This window comes from Ischnura elegans, chromosome 5, assembly GCF_921293095.1.
Source record: "Ischnura elegans chromosome 5, ioIscEleg1.1, whole genome shotgun sequence".
NCBI classification, from domain to species: Eukaryota; Metazoa; Arthropoda; class Insecta; order Odonata; family Coenagrionidae; genus Ischnura; species Ischnura elegans.
Window position 1 is genome coordinate 87,165,125 of NC_060250.1, and position 16,505 is coordinate 87,181,629.

A 16,505-nucleotide genomic window follows, 5' to 3' on the forward strand; every position below is an offset into this window, starting at 1 on the left:
TTTACCCAGCAAAGCATGAAATATATTAAACTTATCCAAATACTTTAATGTGTTATTTTGTACCGTGATTCAAAGTGTTCGTCTAATCCTCCATCTAAACTGGTTGCATTTTGTATGATGTTGCATAGCATTCAGTCCCAAATAATGCAGAGGAAGCACTCTATTAATGGATAAATGAATAATTTTACCGAAAAAGTTTTGCAATAAGTCTTACACCGCCGCCTCAATAATAATTTGTTTACTTAATTTTACCTTTGATTAACCTTTAACTAAACTTTTTCACCCGTAAAATGTAGGGTTAAAACAATTCCAGACAAATATTCCAATCCAGAACCTGGTAAAACTAAGTTCTTTCAGTTTATTACTGCAGTGCACATGTATTCTGACTCATAATTGTTTAGATAGATAGACACAATTTATCAAGCCTAAGTAAAAGTATCGGTGATTTTGTATGCATCGCAAGTGCAAGCATGAATACTGTCGCTCTTGAAATTGTGTCACATGAACACCCCAACTATTGCGACTTCGACCAGCATTTCCAAATACGGAACAATCTATGGTGGAAACACTACTTGAAAGCTCGTACCTGTCGTCTTTTAATTTCGAATACGAGTTCATTGTATCTTTTAACCTACCCCATCCTTTCCTGTCCTTTCCAACTGATGTACGTCAGTACATTCTGCTTTAATTATTGAGGAACTAAGCATTCATATCTTATGGTTTCTCTTTCCCGAAAAGAATAAAGAATGCGTAACTAAAGCCTCAATGTATATTATCCCCTAGGCTTCCATTCCTGCGTGCTAATTCAATTATGTTCCATTGCCAGCCTATCTCTCGCTGTGTTATTTGCCTTGAGATGGTAAAATGAAATGAAATTGAAAGGAGATGGAGAATAAGTGGCCCTTCAGAGCCTGCCCCTTACTATTTTTCGCTCTTTCCATTTCATGGAACATAGAAGCTTCTCTCTTCGCGTGCACTCAACCGTATTCCTTTACTTCTATCTAGCATTTCTCGCCAAAATTGTGCTTAGCGCTTATTTAATGCTCGTACCCTCCCGTTATTGCCTTGTATAAGTTGAGTCAGCATTAATGTTAGTAGGCATCCTTCATGACCAGATGATATTAATAATGAATAATGACATTGGTTTTTTCGTTCTATATTGTCAGATAAACTTAAAGTTCTTGAAATTATTATTTTTCAAAATTTTCCAAATTATTATTTGTATTTAAATTATTTTTCAAAAAATACGTCGGATTATTCGACCTAAAGACTTTTAAAGACTGTTGGAATTCGCTGTAAAAAGAATAAAATTTCGTGAAATATGTGAATAGTATCTTTTCATCCAATAAAATATTGTTTTGTAGCGAACTGTATACTTTAGAAATATACAAACTTTAACGGTCATATTTAGGTCTGAAAAAATCTCGTTCTATCCTCACTCATTTCTCATCCACATTTTCTCTACAACCATACCAAGAAGTCTGGCAGAAGTTCATCCAAAAACTGTACTTTTAATTATTTTTTAAAGAGTTTTTTCCGGACTAAGGACGTCAAGATTTGAGGGATCCAACATTGTACCTTGGATAAAGACAACTTCATGGCCAATATGCGAGGGTTGGCAGAGTAACGTATTTCCCGAGATCGTGCCGTTATGTGTTAACTACAGCGGTGTGCTTCCGGTGGTACCTCCGAGAATCGTAACCTTTGACCCTCGGTCTATCTCGACATGTCCTCGTCGCAAGCTCGAGCGCCACTTCGCTCGCAATTCCTCCCAGGCAACTCTTTTACACGATAGCAAAGCGAGTCTCTCTCTCTCTCTCTATCCGACGCCGACTTCCTCATTATCCAGCTCCTTGTGGGTAGATTGCGACGTAGGATCTGAAGGGAAGGATTGTTCACGCGCCCTTGAACTACGAAGCGAGCACTCAAGGCGTGCAAGGGATGGACTTGGACGAGCGGCAGAAGAAATAAAAATAGACGGTGGTATGAGCCTGTGAAAGAGGTAACCTCAAAGGAAAAAAGCGATCAAAGTGCTCAAATTATGATTTCGTCAAAATCGCAAAGTCCTGTGAGTTGAATAAACGCTCCATGATTTTTTCCTGTTCTGAAATAGCTAAATACACTACTTTGAAATTTATGTTTCTGAATGCTCGGAAATTCTCGGATTTGAAAAGGCTAATGTGGAAATATATAGGTTACTAAATCCCAGTTGCTCTTTTGATGAAGTAAATACTGGCGTAGGATTGTATACGTTCACGCTTTGTAATTTAATTCAGTCATTGAATATCCATTCCATATCTTCATAATCCAATTTCCATAGTCATTTATTATGTTCGTGAAACGACTGATCTCGTTGGTGGTTAAGTATTTATTTGTAAAATGTGTGAAATCATGCAGATATAAATAGGATATTACAATAAAGGTCAACCACGTGGAAGAGCTCGTATAAGTTGTCTTATAAACCTTGCTTTAAATCTATGGCATTTTCCACTTGTATATTATGAATTTTTTGTGTGATCCGTTTGAATATTTTTTTCTTATAACTGAATGATCAATAAAAGTTATTATAGGCAGCAAATTTGTTATTTGAATTTCTCATGGAACGGATTAGTTTGGATTGGCCGTGGGTGAGAGCGTCATTTGAAAAAATTGTTACCTCATGTTCATTTTTCATGCCAACAGTTAAAGTCATGAACAGCGTGTTATTCTCAACAACCATATGTCATCGGTAACCTTTGAGACCACAGGGGGGAGAGATACTGCGCCCAAGTTTAAAGCCATCGCCCGCAGCTTCGCGGGAAACAAAGCGGGAGCAAATAATTCACTACTTAAGCCAGCGTGCATTTCAACACTCCGTAAAATCTACTAAAAATTCAGATTTTGGCCTCAATTAAGATATCCTCTTTGTACCTTTTGAGAGTAGTTATTATTAGCTTGCTCACAGGAAGGAAAATTAACTATTCAGTTAGTTCCCATTCCTAACTATAAATTCAAACTCAGCGGCAATTGTAATTTTCCTTGTCCACGTAATTTTATTGTACTTTTTTATATCTTAAAAGGGTAAACAAACGCTCAGAAATTTATATTGCATATTTTAATTCCAGATTAGTCCCCTTAAATTGAGATTATGAGAACGTGGCATTGACTAGAAGTTCAGGCTTCGGTACCACACTGTTGGTGTTAAAATTTAATCGTGATTAGTGGCTGATTATTTACCTTCAATGTCCTAATCCAGCGTTTTACGGCGTTTATTAAAACTTTAGTGAACTCCAACCATTGGCAGTTGGCATGGTTTATTAAATGCCCTTTTGGCGTAATGGGATTCAAAAGTATTTTACTAAGCATTCTGTTTGAAAATGAGAAAGGAAGCAGCCTCATTTATTTCTATTCTTTTCCTGCGTCTCAACTTAAAGACGGTGGTACCTTGAAGCTGTCGAACTTCTAACACGAAGGTTTTTTGAGGTTGCCAAGCTTTCGAGGGCGCGAATGTGTTACACTAGTTGCGTAACAAACTTTCCGAGTGTGTGGAAACTTCTTAATTTTTTTTTAATTTACGAGTAATTTGATGAATTCTACATAAATTATTTTTGCAGAACATATCTCATCACTACCATCTATCGGATTCATGAATTGTACCCTATTTCAGTTCCATATAATCGCGGATGAAGTAGGAATTAACTTTTATATTCCGAGCTACTATTGGCTGCTTTCTAGTAGATTTAACGTTGGTTTTGCGAAATATGCTCTTCATTTTTAATAGTTTTTTTGTGTTTCAGACTGATCAATTTTTTTTAAGATACTGGTTAGCTTACTCGAAAGGACTTTTCTTTAATCTCAGTGACGTTTTCGCTCGAGTTTCGTGAGCTTCTAAAAAAAATTTGGAGTAAAAGACTCTTGGAGAACCAGGCAAAGTTGCTTCATCACGGTCATTATGCGCTTACTGTTCGTGAATATTTTTTTCAAAATGTCACAGTATTAACCCTTATTCTTCCAACTCATTAGTTTATGTTTAAATTCATTCCTTATGACTTTAAAAGCCTATAAGACTAAATTTTTGAAAGAAAAAATAGTTGTGATTTATTGTGCTTTTACAGTTAATTTAATAAGGTAGCGGATGAAAATTCCGCTAAGAGTATTATCTCCTTTTAAAATTTTAAAAACTATTCCGATGATTTCATTCGTTGAACAAGATATGAATGAGACAGAACTCAAAATCTGTGAATGGCATTGTTGATTAACAGAACGGAAGCTTTCTTTAACTTAGTTGCATTTTTCTTGTCTCCGCTCTTTATGCTTTTGCATCCCTCGTATCGAAATTAACTGTACTTATTAGGTAATTATTTCCTATTAAAAAGTTTTACTGCTATTTTTTTAATCTAAGTGTTTTATGTTTTTCCCTCTGACTCCTTTCCTCAGTGAAAATACATGCATGCGTGAATTATTTTCGCAGAAAAAATTGCTGCCAAGACGCTGCTTCTTCATTAATGCCCTTAGCTAAATTATTTATGTTTTAATATTCAATGAAGTGAGCATTTATCGTTTAAGAAATTATAAATGACACATAATTATCTGGAACTGAAGGGAAAAAGTGTCAAAAAATAAAATATTATTCATTATTCTTCTGTTGTATCGTTATATACTATTATTATGACTGCTAGGAACACGGAGAATGTTCAGAACGCTGCATTTTTTAATCATGTCACTACCAGAGTTAAATATTTAAAAGTAAATTTGAAGTCAATAAGTTGTTTTTTATGACAAGATTCGCAATCTGTGCTACTTTTTCACGAGGTACAGTGTCTGACCTATGCTTATTCTTATATGACTGCAAGAAATAGGTCAAGGTAGAAATATGTATTCTGTGTGAATTTTTCTGCTTCTTTCGAAGAGTAAAATCCGTTCTCATAAGACTCCTTAATTAATTGACCTAAATACATTACGAGGGAATTAATAAACTCTTAGCTTGGTACATGCTAATTTTCAATTTATGTCACCAATTTCTCACTAGGTCTTACCTTGATAAGCCATTTTTTCCAGTCCATACGAGAACCAGCAAATATCGAAACTAGTGGCAGAATTCAAAGTTTGGTAGCTCTTGCAGGGACCCCGCAATGCTCCCATCACGGATTCGTTTAAAATCCACGATTATATGCAACATTTGAATAACGCTTTTGTTTTACTGTGTACTTAGGGTGTTGAAAGTAGCAAAGGAAGCAACTCCCTCGCTACATGTTGCGGTGACTCCCTCCCCTTCATTGCGAGTGACACATGGGAACTCACTCTTTGTCTCAATGCTAAGTAAACTGAAATGCTTTCCCCTTTTATCTTAAAAATTTATTCACAAATATAAATGTTTTTACCGAAAATTTCAAGCATAAAATTACATAAGTAATTTATTCGTTTGTTTTGCATTCTTGAATTTTATTTTTCATATAATGTCTTCTCCTTCTCATGATACATTTTCGGTAGAGCTCATTAGCCCAATAAAACCTATTATAACCCAGGCAACACCTTTTTGAGTAACATCAAAAAAAATTTTCAGCTCTATTCAGGAAATATTTAAACTACTACGTGTTCTTTTGTGCTGTAAAATTTAAAGGCGAAATATGTGGCTGCCACGACAATTAAGATTGAGCAGAAATTTTTCAGATTTTTTAAAATGAGAAGTGTTAAGATTTAATTTCTCCTAGTGGCAGCCTAGGGGTAGAAAAGGTTAAACTTTTCTACTTAGTTTTTTTCTATATGCCATTGAGAAAATTGAAGACTAAGAATTTGATCTCGTTCTTTGATTTCGTATGCCGTTTTTACCCTTTTGCAATCACTTATGACACTTTTTGTCCCATCATCATTGCTGATAGATTCCTTCGCCTGTCGCTCCAGCAATATTCTCCCGGGACAGGCAGACCCCATTGTTCCCGCGCAGCGTATCCTCGAGAAATTCAAGTGTATCAATTTCCTTCTGGCTATAGCCGAGTGGGCACCTTTCCCTCCCTCACCAAAACCCCAATATACCCCGCTAGGAGGAGGCCTTTAGCGTCTCAATCACCCCTTCCCGCTAAACTCCCCATTAACCGCCATGACTCTCCATACGTCCTACTCCCGCGCGCCATTTGTCGCGGTTCAATTAATTGGAAAATCATTTCTCACGCCATCCTTTATGTCCATCCTCTCGTAGATTTTGCCTTTGGACGCTGCGTGGCGCTGTACGGCCCCGTGGAAGAGGAGAACTTCTACCGGTGAGTATGAGTAATGTCTTGCGGACTTATTACACCTCTCACATCCTTATACATACATAGCCGAATACCAAAATACTGTGTATCGTCTTCAAAATCTGCAATTATTTCTTTTAGTTAACTTTTAATTTAAATTAGCATATTTTCTGGCTGAAATTTATCTTTCATTAAGAAAGAAATTTTCTTAGAAATACGTTGTAACGAGACGATTTGATTCTTATTTCATCTTTCGCTTCCATCGCAAAAAGAATGGTAAAATCTGCCAATGTAATACTTTCACAAAAGTATTATCTCAGATAATTTTCTGGACAAAAATTCTACATAGCGCCAGAAACTGAACCGATTTAATCAGAGTACGTGTTTATTTATTTTTACAATCTTTTTAGTAAATTTCCTACTGCACTATTCTATTTGGATAATTCAATTCACGCCATAGATAACAGTAAATGTTAAATTATTTATCTATGTTTATGAGTAATTAATCTTATATTGCTGGAAATTGAATTTTGACGTGTTGCCAATGGATTGTGGACCTTTATTTAAGTCCCTCGCCCCTATGCATAAAGATTATATAAGATTTATTGTCTTAAATAATTTTTTGGATTTCCTCTTCGGTGAACTTTCGCTAGCCTTTAATGTAAGGTTAAATTGCTTAAATTTTTTTATTCACCCCTATCTTTAGATTGGTTTAACTATCATTTACATAAATATATGTCGCCTAAAATCGTTTGTGGGCCATTGGTGTCCATAGCCCCTCGGATTAGTTATATCCTGTTAATTTATTCATTTTATTCTACTTTTATACTTCGAAAAACCCCTCTTTCCTTCGTGAGCCATATTGCTTTCTCTAGTGGAGGATGTATCTGGAACATCTGATAAATTCTAAGTTTAATATTTATTTTTTCTGATATTATTATGTACAATTTTCGGGTAGACTTGCTTAGAATCATGCTACAATTAATTTTAATATTTTAATTGAAATCTTTGTGAGTGATACCATCACTTCGCTTTCAGTTTGTTATAAATTATCTATTGATTTCCTATTCGAAAATATGAAGTATATTCTCACAAATCCAATAAATCGCATGCCCAAAACAAATTCACATCAGGTTATTTTGATTGGAAATTTTGGATCTGATAATGAACATTTTGGAATTAAACACCGGAAGTAATGATACATTTTGGAATTGGGAAAAGGAAATTTGATATTATGCCGTGGTATCTATTTGCGATCATTGTCGTGACCAACCAGTTCACCTAATCTCTGTCATCGGTTCAACTTTGTCAGGCATGATCTCAATCGCAAGGCTCTTCACGGCCTGGAGCGTGAAATGAAGCGGCTCTTCTCCTTGGGATATCGATGGAGCCACGGTTACACCCAGTGCGTTCTCCAGGCCCTTCTACAATCGTACAGATTCACGTAAGTATCCTCTTTAAATAAGCTCATTTCACTGAAAACATCGATCCAAAAGCAAATGCGAATGCTATAATTCATCCTATTTCAACTACTTAGGGTTGAAATTATGCATAGCGCGTAGCATTAAGCAATGATTACATCATATCATCCACTTCCCTCATTATATGTTAGCTTTACTTAGAGAAAAAAAAGTTGATTCAATGAAAATTTTTGTATTTTAATGCGTCTGATGCAGAATTAAAACTTTTATTCCTATTTATTTACTGTCCCTCTAAATATTTTGTGATAGTTAATGGAATAACTTTTGTGGACTAAATTTTATTCCTTATATTTGAAATATTGTTAAATTTGAGTCTCCGGTTCGTTAATATACTCTAAATATAGTTTGAACGTTATAAAAAGATGAATATAAAAAGTACTTTTCACTTACCTTAAATGACCTCATATTTATGATAGGAGGATAAAAATGTTACTTCATAATTTTAACTCAATATTTTTTACCGAGAAATATTGTATAAATCAGAATTAATTCAATTATTGAAGATTAATTTATTCATATCAGCATAATATCTTATTGCAATAATAACTTACTTATCTCTATTTTTCAGCGAGGACTTTGACTCAAGCATGTGCAACTCACTTGCTGATCAAGATCTACAAGGAGCACTAAAAGCCATCGAAGGTGATGAACAGGTAATAGCTTACATTTTTTATTAATATTCTTCTTCGGAATGAACGATATTTCTATATTACTATATGGCTTACATTAAAAATAAGCGGTTGGAGGTGTCACTTGGCAATGCACATAGAACATTATTGTTTCCATGGCGATGATCAGTGTGATTTCACGTTGGCTATACTTCGGCCTATTCATTAAGTTCGCGGCAATTGATAACGTTATCATCAAATTTGTCACAGCAACTTGAGTGAAAATCGATCCAATGAACCAAAGCTCATTCAAGAAAATATTAAAGTAATTACAGTAAATATAGCTTATGAATAAATTGTAGTTGAATTCCTGATTCCATAATAATTCTTAATATTTTAAAATAATGAGCGTTAATACTTATTGCCCTTGTACATTCCAAGTGCATAATTTGACTCTACTTTCAATATCCCAATAAGGTATACCTACAGAGAATTAACAGCGCACATGGCGAAATGATTGAGATATTGAGCTTTCTGGAAATGTAATTTAGTTTGGATCGCTTAAAATCAGGGTACTTAGTTCAGAACACATACCTACAATGTATTATGCGCTATTTACAGCTAAATGAAAAGGAAAAAATCCAGTCGGGAACTATCTATTTTCGTCATCGGTAGGTATTTTTTCATGGTGAAGTTTTATTTTAAATTTACTATGAATACACAAATATTATTGTGGGAATTACGACAGAGATTTTATGTTGGTTTTGTTTTGTTTTTAAAACTTTTAATGGCTTGTTGGAGAGGAAATAAACTTTCGCTGGCGTAAGCGCAAGGAAAAAATTCACTAACTCATTCTTAACTGAGTGGTATTCCATTAAACGCAAGGCTTCAAAATATACATAAAAGTGGTTGCACACTATATCCCTGTTAAACGGAGTGAATATTTTACCCCTAAATTGTCAACCCTTGAGTTCCCATTTGAATTCGAATTTCCACAAAGAAGATAAATTTTCCCATTGTAATTTTGATCGCACGAGCGTAGTCAGGTCAGGCCGCAGGCCTATATTGTCGACATTGGACATCGTATTGTTTCAGCATCGCCAAGCACAACAATAACAAGATTAAAATTTTCATGAAAACAATAATTATTATTTATTGCTGGACGTACTTTTTGTCACCAGATTCTTATTAAGGAATGAAGCGGGTGATATAAACAAAACACTCGCATTAATTTAATTTTCCGATGAGATCGCGGATGGAAGAGAAATGTTTCAAACTGGAAACGATGGTGGACTTTTGTAGGGTTGTAAATGTTTAAAATTTTACTCTTCTTCTTCTTCCTTCCAGGATTAGGCTACTAAGCCTGTTCCGGCTCCACATCACCATCTTTTCCTTGGTCTTCCTATACTTCTCTTGCCAAATGGTTGATATTCCATTGCTTGCTTTGGAATTCTTTCATTTGGCATTCGAAGTAAATGTTCCTTCCATCTATGTTTGTAGTCTTTTAGTTTGTCAGAGACTGCTTGGACGCCCAGTTCATCATACTCATAAGCTTCACAGAAAATTTTACTCATTGAAATGAATATATTCCAACTGCTATTGATGAAGATTTACCTATTTGCATATAATGTGCGAGCATTTTTTAATTGAAGTTATTTATTGATTGATATTTACTGAATTGACATATATTTATTCTTCCTTCGTTGAAATCGTCTTCTCTCACTGTGATGCGTTTATATCCATTGACCATATTTTACCACCCCTTCCTTCTCTTTCATGTGCGAGCAGCGGGTTGACCCTCGGGACATCGCATACGTGCGCTTCACGCCGAGCGCCTCCGACCCTCGGACCGAGTTCGCGGACGAGGTGTACTTCCCGCCGATGCGCGAGGAGGAGGCGGCGGCCGCGGCTCTCGAGGCTATGCTCGAGGAGGAAGCGGCAGCAGCAGCCGTGAGGGCGGCTGCCTCACACGAGCCCCACGAGGGACGCATCGTCGAGGAGGACGACTCAGATGATGGTGGGTGCACATAATAAGACCAGAGGTTGCCTGTAGAACCTCAGATTAACAGTAGATTATACCATTTTTATCCCAATTGAATATTCCAAAAGTTTCAGATGCTGATGGAATTCTCATGTACGGGGGCCGTGTTTTTCGAGTAGGTGAATGATTTAAAAACTACAGTGATAATTCTGGTAGCTTTCTTCGATTTATTTGCTGAAACTTTTTAAACAGTGAATTAGCCATTAATGGAATAATGGAGTTAAAATGACGAAGTACCAGAAAGTATTCAAATTTTAGTAAAATGCAATCGTTATTAATTTTACAATTTCCCTTACTTCATGGACGTTTGTATGAAAACAGTTTGGTCGCACGGTACCTTCGTATTCCTAGTTAAACTACTTTCACGCCCTCTTTTTTTTGTGACCTCGGGCATTACTGAATCTGTTTAGTTTTGGACGCCATAGAGCTCCTCTTTCTCACGTAGAACGGAGATGACTTCGGTTGTTTGTTACGATCCACGTGCCCAGAAAATTTCACAATTATTTCGAGTCAGGTCGATTTCCCGTACATTGCCTTAGGCCATTCTATTACATTTATGTAATATTAGTATAATTATACCACAATCTGCTAAAAAACGAATTCAAAGATTTGTTACTTTGTTTTCGCCATTGTGTGGAACGTTCTCATACTAATTTTAGCATCTTGTCAAGAATTTTCCTTAAAGTTTCGAAATTAGAGGTTCTTCCTGACAATCGAGTGGGTTCCTAAGTGACGAGATAGGTCACAGTGGATATTGTACAGAAGGAGAGATGATTTTTTTTTCATTGTATTTCATTTGATTTTATTTTCTTGAGGTCATCATACTAGACATTTAGGTATTTTCCAGGGCTTTGAAAGTGAGCTTTTCAGTCACTCATCCGTTGGCAATTTTGAATATTGTGCAAAGTATAAATCTAAGAATAATTATTAATTTTGGCTTTCCTTGTTTTGAATTTGCACTATCGAAGTTAATTTTGTGCATACACCTCAAGAATCATTTTTTGATAGTTAATGATAATTACAATCAAAACTCTGTAACATTCGTCTGCTATTTCATTAAATTTAACCATTATTTTTGCTGATTAACGCCGTTAAGTCGGTAAAAATCCTTTCATAAATACATTAAATTTTAACATTAAACCTAAAAATGCAGTAGACAGTTGAAACTAGTTGTACTAGAAAGCCACTTGCATTACGGGAAAAGAGTGCCCATTAAGTTTTCTGTGTCAAAACTTTTTTCCAGCGTGGAGTAAGTCTACATTGAAACTTCCATTGCCTAAGGGCTCCTTTCTTTTAGGAACTTTTTTGTGTCGCATGTAAATCGCATGTTATGTACGCATTCCTCCTGGACGGCCCACCAATGAGAAGATGAAACGCACACCAAAGACCGTTTCGATCCTTTGAAAACGACCAGTGCTCCACAACTTCTTCGATCCCCTCGTCCATTTCGCTGCTGCGTCCTTCAATTGCCTTAATGTGTTGTCGTTGGAGCTGACGATAATGCCCGTGCGTGAGCAAACAAGTATGAAGTCTTGTATCCCTCAGTGTGAAAATTCCCAATCCATAGTGACGGGGCGCAAGTGGTTGGAATTTTCGTCCTCAGTAAAGGTACACCAAATGATATGCAGACAATCTTCCATCGATTTCTACAGACTTGGAATGAATAATTCCTTACCTACTTTATTTATCAGGTATTTCTAGAATTATCACATGTCGAATAAAACAATGCCTAGCAACAGTTAAATGATTGGGTTTGGATCGTATTAATGAACTTGGAAGCAGTTGTATTTGAGGTCTCATCTGTGTCTCTACTATGAATGCAGATGAAAAATGACTTTAAAATAGTATTCATCCTTCTTGTTTATTAAACGCACTCATCGTCTTCATTGATACTTACAACGATATAAATATTCTTCGGAATGCCGTTCATATTTAGGACCTAAAATAAAATTTTTCTACGTTTTAAGTGGTTAATACTCTCTCTCAGTCATTTCAATGACTTGTCATTCAATGACCGTGTCTCACTGTCATTGAACAGAGAGAGAGAGACACACACAGTCATTTCAAGGGACAATTGATGAATATCCATCCATTGTCCATAATATCTATTTTACGATGGATGGATTTAGTGACTTCTATGTTACCATTTCGGAGCGTTTGAATCATGGCAAAAAACTAAATAGCTCAACACAAATCAAAAGCATTAGGTTAACCAGCCATAATTAAGAGCGGAATCTACTTTTGAGTTTATATTTGTAATAAAATAGTTTTATACATTGACCTCACATGTGTAACTTGCTAAAATCGATATTATTTTATTTTATGACATTAATTCATAGTTTGTTCTCAACTCAACATTAATTGTTTCTTTTTAACCGATAATTTGAGGTTAGTTTGAAATATCATATGAAATTAATTATTATCAATTTGAAAACTTGTGTACTATTTCACTTTTTTGTTGAATGCAAACTAACGGAACTTTATATATTTTGTTAAATATTTTCTCCAGAAGCGGAATGATTCCAAATATAATTATTCTCTTTATCATGAAATTGTATTCATATTTTGTAGGGAGGTGAAGGACACTGGCTTAAAATAAGCATAAGATTTTATTCTATGGAAAGCGGGTGGTGTTTTTGAAGGATACAACAGATAATGCCCCTCATAATGCGACAACCCATCGGTTATTTCGATTCATTTGATACAGCATGTTTTTTTACGGCTCAGCGGCTTAGCAAAACTGTGATGAATAGGTAAATATATTTCTGTAGCATGATTTACTCTATGAATCACGTCTAGATAACTAAATTTCAACTTTAAAACTTGGCGATAACACAATAAATTGTTAACAGTACCTAAGTTCTAATGTGAACTCGAACATTTTCAGTGCTGTACTTTCACTTTAAACAGGGTTAGCCTATAATTACGCTCAATCCATAGCTATTGGAATAAATAGATATTTTTTAATTGTGAAAAAAAAACTAAAGTTGAACATCTCCATGGGGTTTTATGCACAAATAATGATGGAAAAGTTCATCTAGTCTGCAACAGCTACCCTGGATCGTTAATTTCACTCAAATCTATCCCGCATTATTTTCGGATTGTGGCCAGCTTTTTGGTTAGATCCATAAACGCCCAGATTTTTGTGAAATCATTATAGAAACCTAGCCTGCGGTTCCTCGGCTTAAAATTCTTTTCTCAGCAAAAATAGCATCTTTCACTTGTTTCGCTTCTCCAACCGCTGCCACAAGCTCAAGATTTACGTCTTCTCAGTTGGGAAAAAAAAACTCGTTCTGCGCCATCATTAGGAAATTCACGCCGCCAGCCTTCCTGACGCCCTCCATCCCACGTAATTGGAATGTCCCTTCTCTCCCCCCTTCTATCTTCAGGGTTTCCTTTTAACCCCTTAATGTTCCCTTCGAGTCCCACCCGCTCCTCTTCCACCCCATCCAAACTATTACCCCACACTACTTGTCGCGGAAACTGACGCACCTGTAGCGGGAAGTTGCTAAACCTCACGCCTCTCGTCTCCCTTCATGATCCTTGTAATTACTTCCGTAGCCTGGATGGAATCTCTTCCTCTGCCGCTAATTATTGCGCTAGCATTTCGTGGTGGAGATGCGCCACGTCATCAGCGGAGGACAAATTCGCACTCCCTTCATTTATTGCGAGATCTTACCGCGAAGATGGCAATGATCCTAGATAATCCTTCGAAAATAACGGAAATATTAAAGTATAAGTTTTCATTTTATTTTTGGGCACAAAAATTATCATAGAGATATTTTTGGAAGTTTAAAGTTGCATGAATAGCAAAATAAAACTTTGAATTTGACATTTTCCTCCAACCTTCTAATCGTTTTTCAAATGAGGTCGGAGAACATCTCGAGTGTTTCTAAGTGGAGGGAGAGGAGGCTAGGTCTTTGAGAAACTTAGGTCTTTTCCGCATGTAGCAATGCTTTACATTTTACTTCATATATCATTTTATGTTAGTAACAATCTTATGGCGGCGTATGCCGTCATTGATGACAGAATTATTTGTCGTTTGGTCATATATATTGTCAAATCGTTTTACTAAGCATTAGTGAAAAATATAGTCGCTGAAATTATTTTTAATTTACTCTTCGCAAATTACTAGGCGTATTGATTCTGTGAGTTTCAGGAAAGTATTGCTTTCATTAATATGTCTTCATTACGAGAGGCATAGAATTAAATAGCGATAAAAGAGAACCACATCAATCTAATTTAAAGCTAAAAGTATCAGTTCATACCCTGCTTTGGGTTACGTGAACCTTCATATTGAAATTTCCTTTAAATCACGTCTATCAGTGAAGAATCCTGCGGTACGAAAGTATGTTCTTCACATCTCTAGCCCTTTTCATCAATTTTTCTTACCTCTAACCTACCAACCTTCTTCTCTTGGTTCGGGCCGGGAATTTACTTTATTTTGAAGTTGATGTTTTCCTTCACCGAAAACTGAGCCAAATTACCGTATATTCAAAAGAATTACACTTTAATTTTATTTTGAAACATTTCATGATAGCAGTCAGGCAAAAACTCCCCAACGTTCGCTCCGAAGTTAACGACAAACTATAAAACCATTATTTCACTCACTATTTTACTGAAATGTTGCTATTTTTCAAGATAATCTGGCGAGTTAACATTTTCAACCTAATAAAAATAACCGAGATTCAACATATTTCCTATAAACTATGAGATTGTGATTACATGTATAAATGTTATTTATTTGAAACTTACTAATGATATTTCTCGTGGAAATACCACTACCATAAATAGCATTTTCCATCTGCAGCACGTTCGATCCTCATGTAAAAGAATATCCTTATTCCGGGGAATGGATACTGTTTCTGTGTCAGAGATGTCATTGGAGGTTTGCTGAAGAGGAAATTTCATGGCGTGTTTTTTTTCTGACCCGGTGACTTGTCCCTCTGTGCAGACATCCCGATGGAGGAGTACCTGATGGGCGCCTATGGTCGCCATGGCACCAGTAACCACATCCCCTCGTCGTCCGCGTCGGCCTCATCAATGTCCTCAGTCTCTTCCTCGGCCGCCTCCTCGGCCGCCTACTCGGGCGCCGCGCTGCAGAACCGCCGGCTCGGCCTCTCCAAGAAGGACAGCGTGCCGCCCACCGCCCTGCACGCCTTCCACACTGGGTACAATACGCCCGACTCGTTCCGCCGCGGAGAGGAGGAGAGGGACAAAATGGCCATGATGGGCGATGGTGACTTGCAGGAGGAGGTGAGTAAGCACAGGAGTAACTATGTACAACATTGCGCTGAATTATTGAGGCCTTTTAGAATTCCATTTTAAGCTAGGAAAAATAAGGCTTAGCTTCCCACGACTAAACTATCAATCGTCGACTAGTTTCGATACACGATCTTTCGATCTTCAAAGAATTTTTAAGACTAGTCTTGAAAATGATACAGTGTATCGAGACTAGTCGACGATTAAAAGTGAAATTGTAGAAAGCTGACTTTGTTATTTTTCCTAGCTTATGTACAATATCGCTCAAAGTGGCTCCGAGGCAATCAAAATCTGAGGCCAACTCTGGCCTCAGCAATTTCTAAGGAAAAACGGAAAAAGTAAAACAGTATCTTTGCATCCATGGATGCAAAGATACTGCAGTATATTCCTATAAATGTATTTTATTAGAATACTAATACTTCTCCTTTTCCTTGGGTGTCAAATTTATTGGAAGTAGAAGTAACAATCGAAATAAACGAACTGAAAACAAATTCTATCGTAGAAGTCAGCAATTCAGACTCCTCAGACACAGGGGTCTCACAGGCCTATCCCTGCCCAATGCTGACGGTGTATGTGCCATCCCATGGTCCCTACGGCACGGATTGGTTGGTCATTGACGACTGATAATTTGTTTTTAATATTTATGAGATGCATTATAAAGACTAAGTAATGAGTATTCATCCTTGACTGAATAAATTTCGGGATATTTACAATATTATTTTAAGCCCACCCGGCTTCCGCGTCTGTACTTAGACTAGTTGTCGACGTTGGCAGTCAACAGTTCTACTACAGATCGATTAAAATTCAGCATATACATGTAAAAGTGAGATTTTACAACCAAAATTCGTATTATTGATTTCTATTTACAGAAAAACACGGAAAATCATTTTTTTTACTTTTTGCC

The 16,505-nt window shown here is 36.4% G+C and overlaps 1 protein-coding gene across 1 annotated transcript in view; it reads left to right on the forward strand.

Annotated features, from left to right (window-relative positions):
• Positions 1 to 16,505, forward strand: part of LOC124159199 — a 224,783-nt gene that overhangs the window by 171,806 nt on the left and 36,472 nt on the right. The window contains exons 4-8 of the mRNA XM_046534846.1: positions 6,176 to 6,236; positions 7,522 to 7,653; positions 8,259 to 8,343; positions 10,087 to 10,315; positions 15,294 to 15,595. Coding sequence (XP_046390802.1) covers positions 6,176 to 6,236; positions 7,522 to 7,653; positions 8,259 to 8,343; positions 10,087 to 10,315; positions 15,294 to 15,595 — 809 coding nt within the window. The remainder of the gene's footprint in view (positions 1 to 6,175; positions 6,237 to 7,521; positions 7,654 to 8,258; positions 8,344 to 10,086; positions 10,316 to 15,293; positions 15,596 to 16,505) is intronic.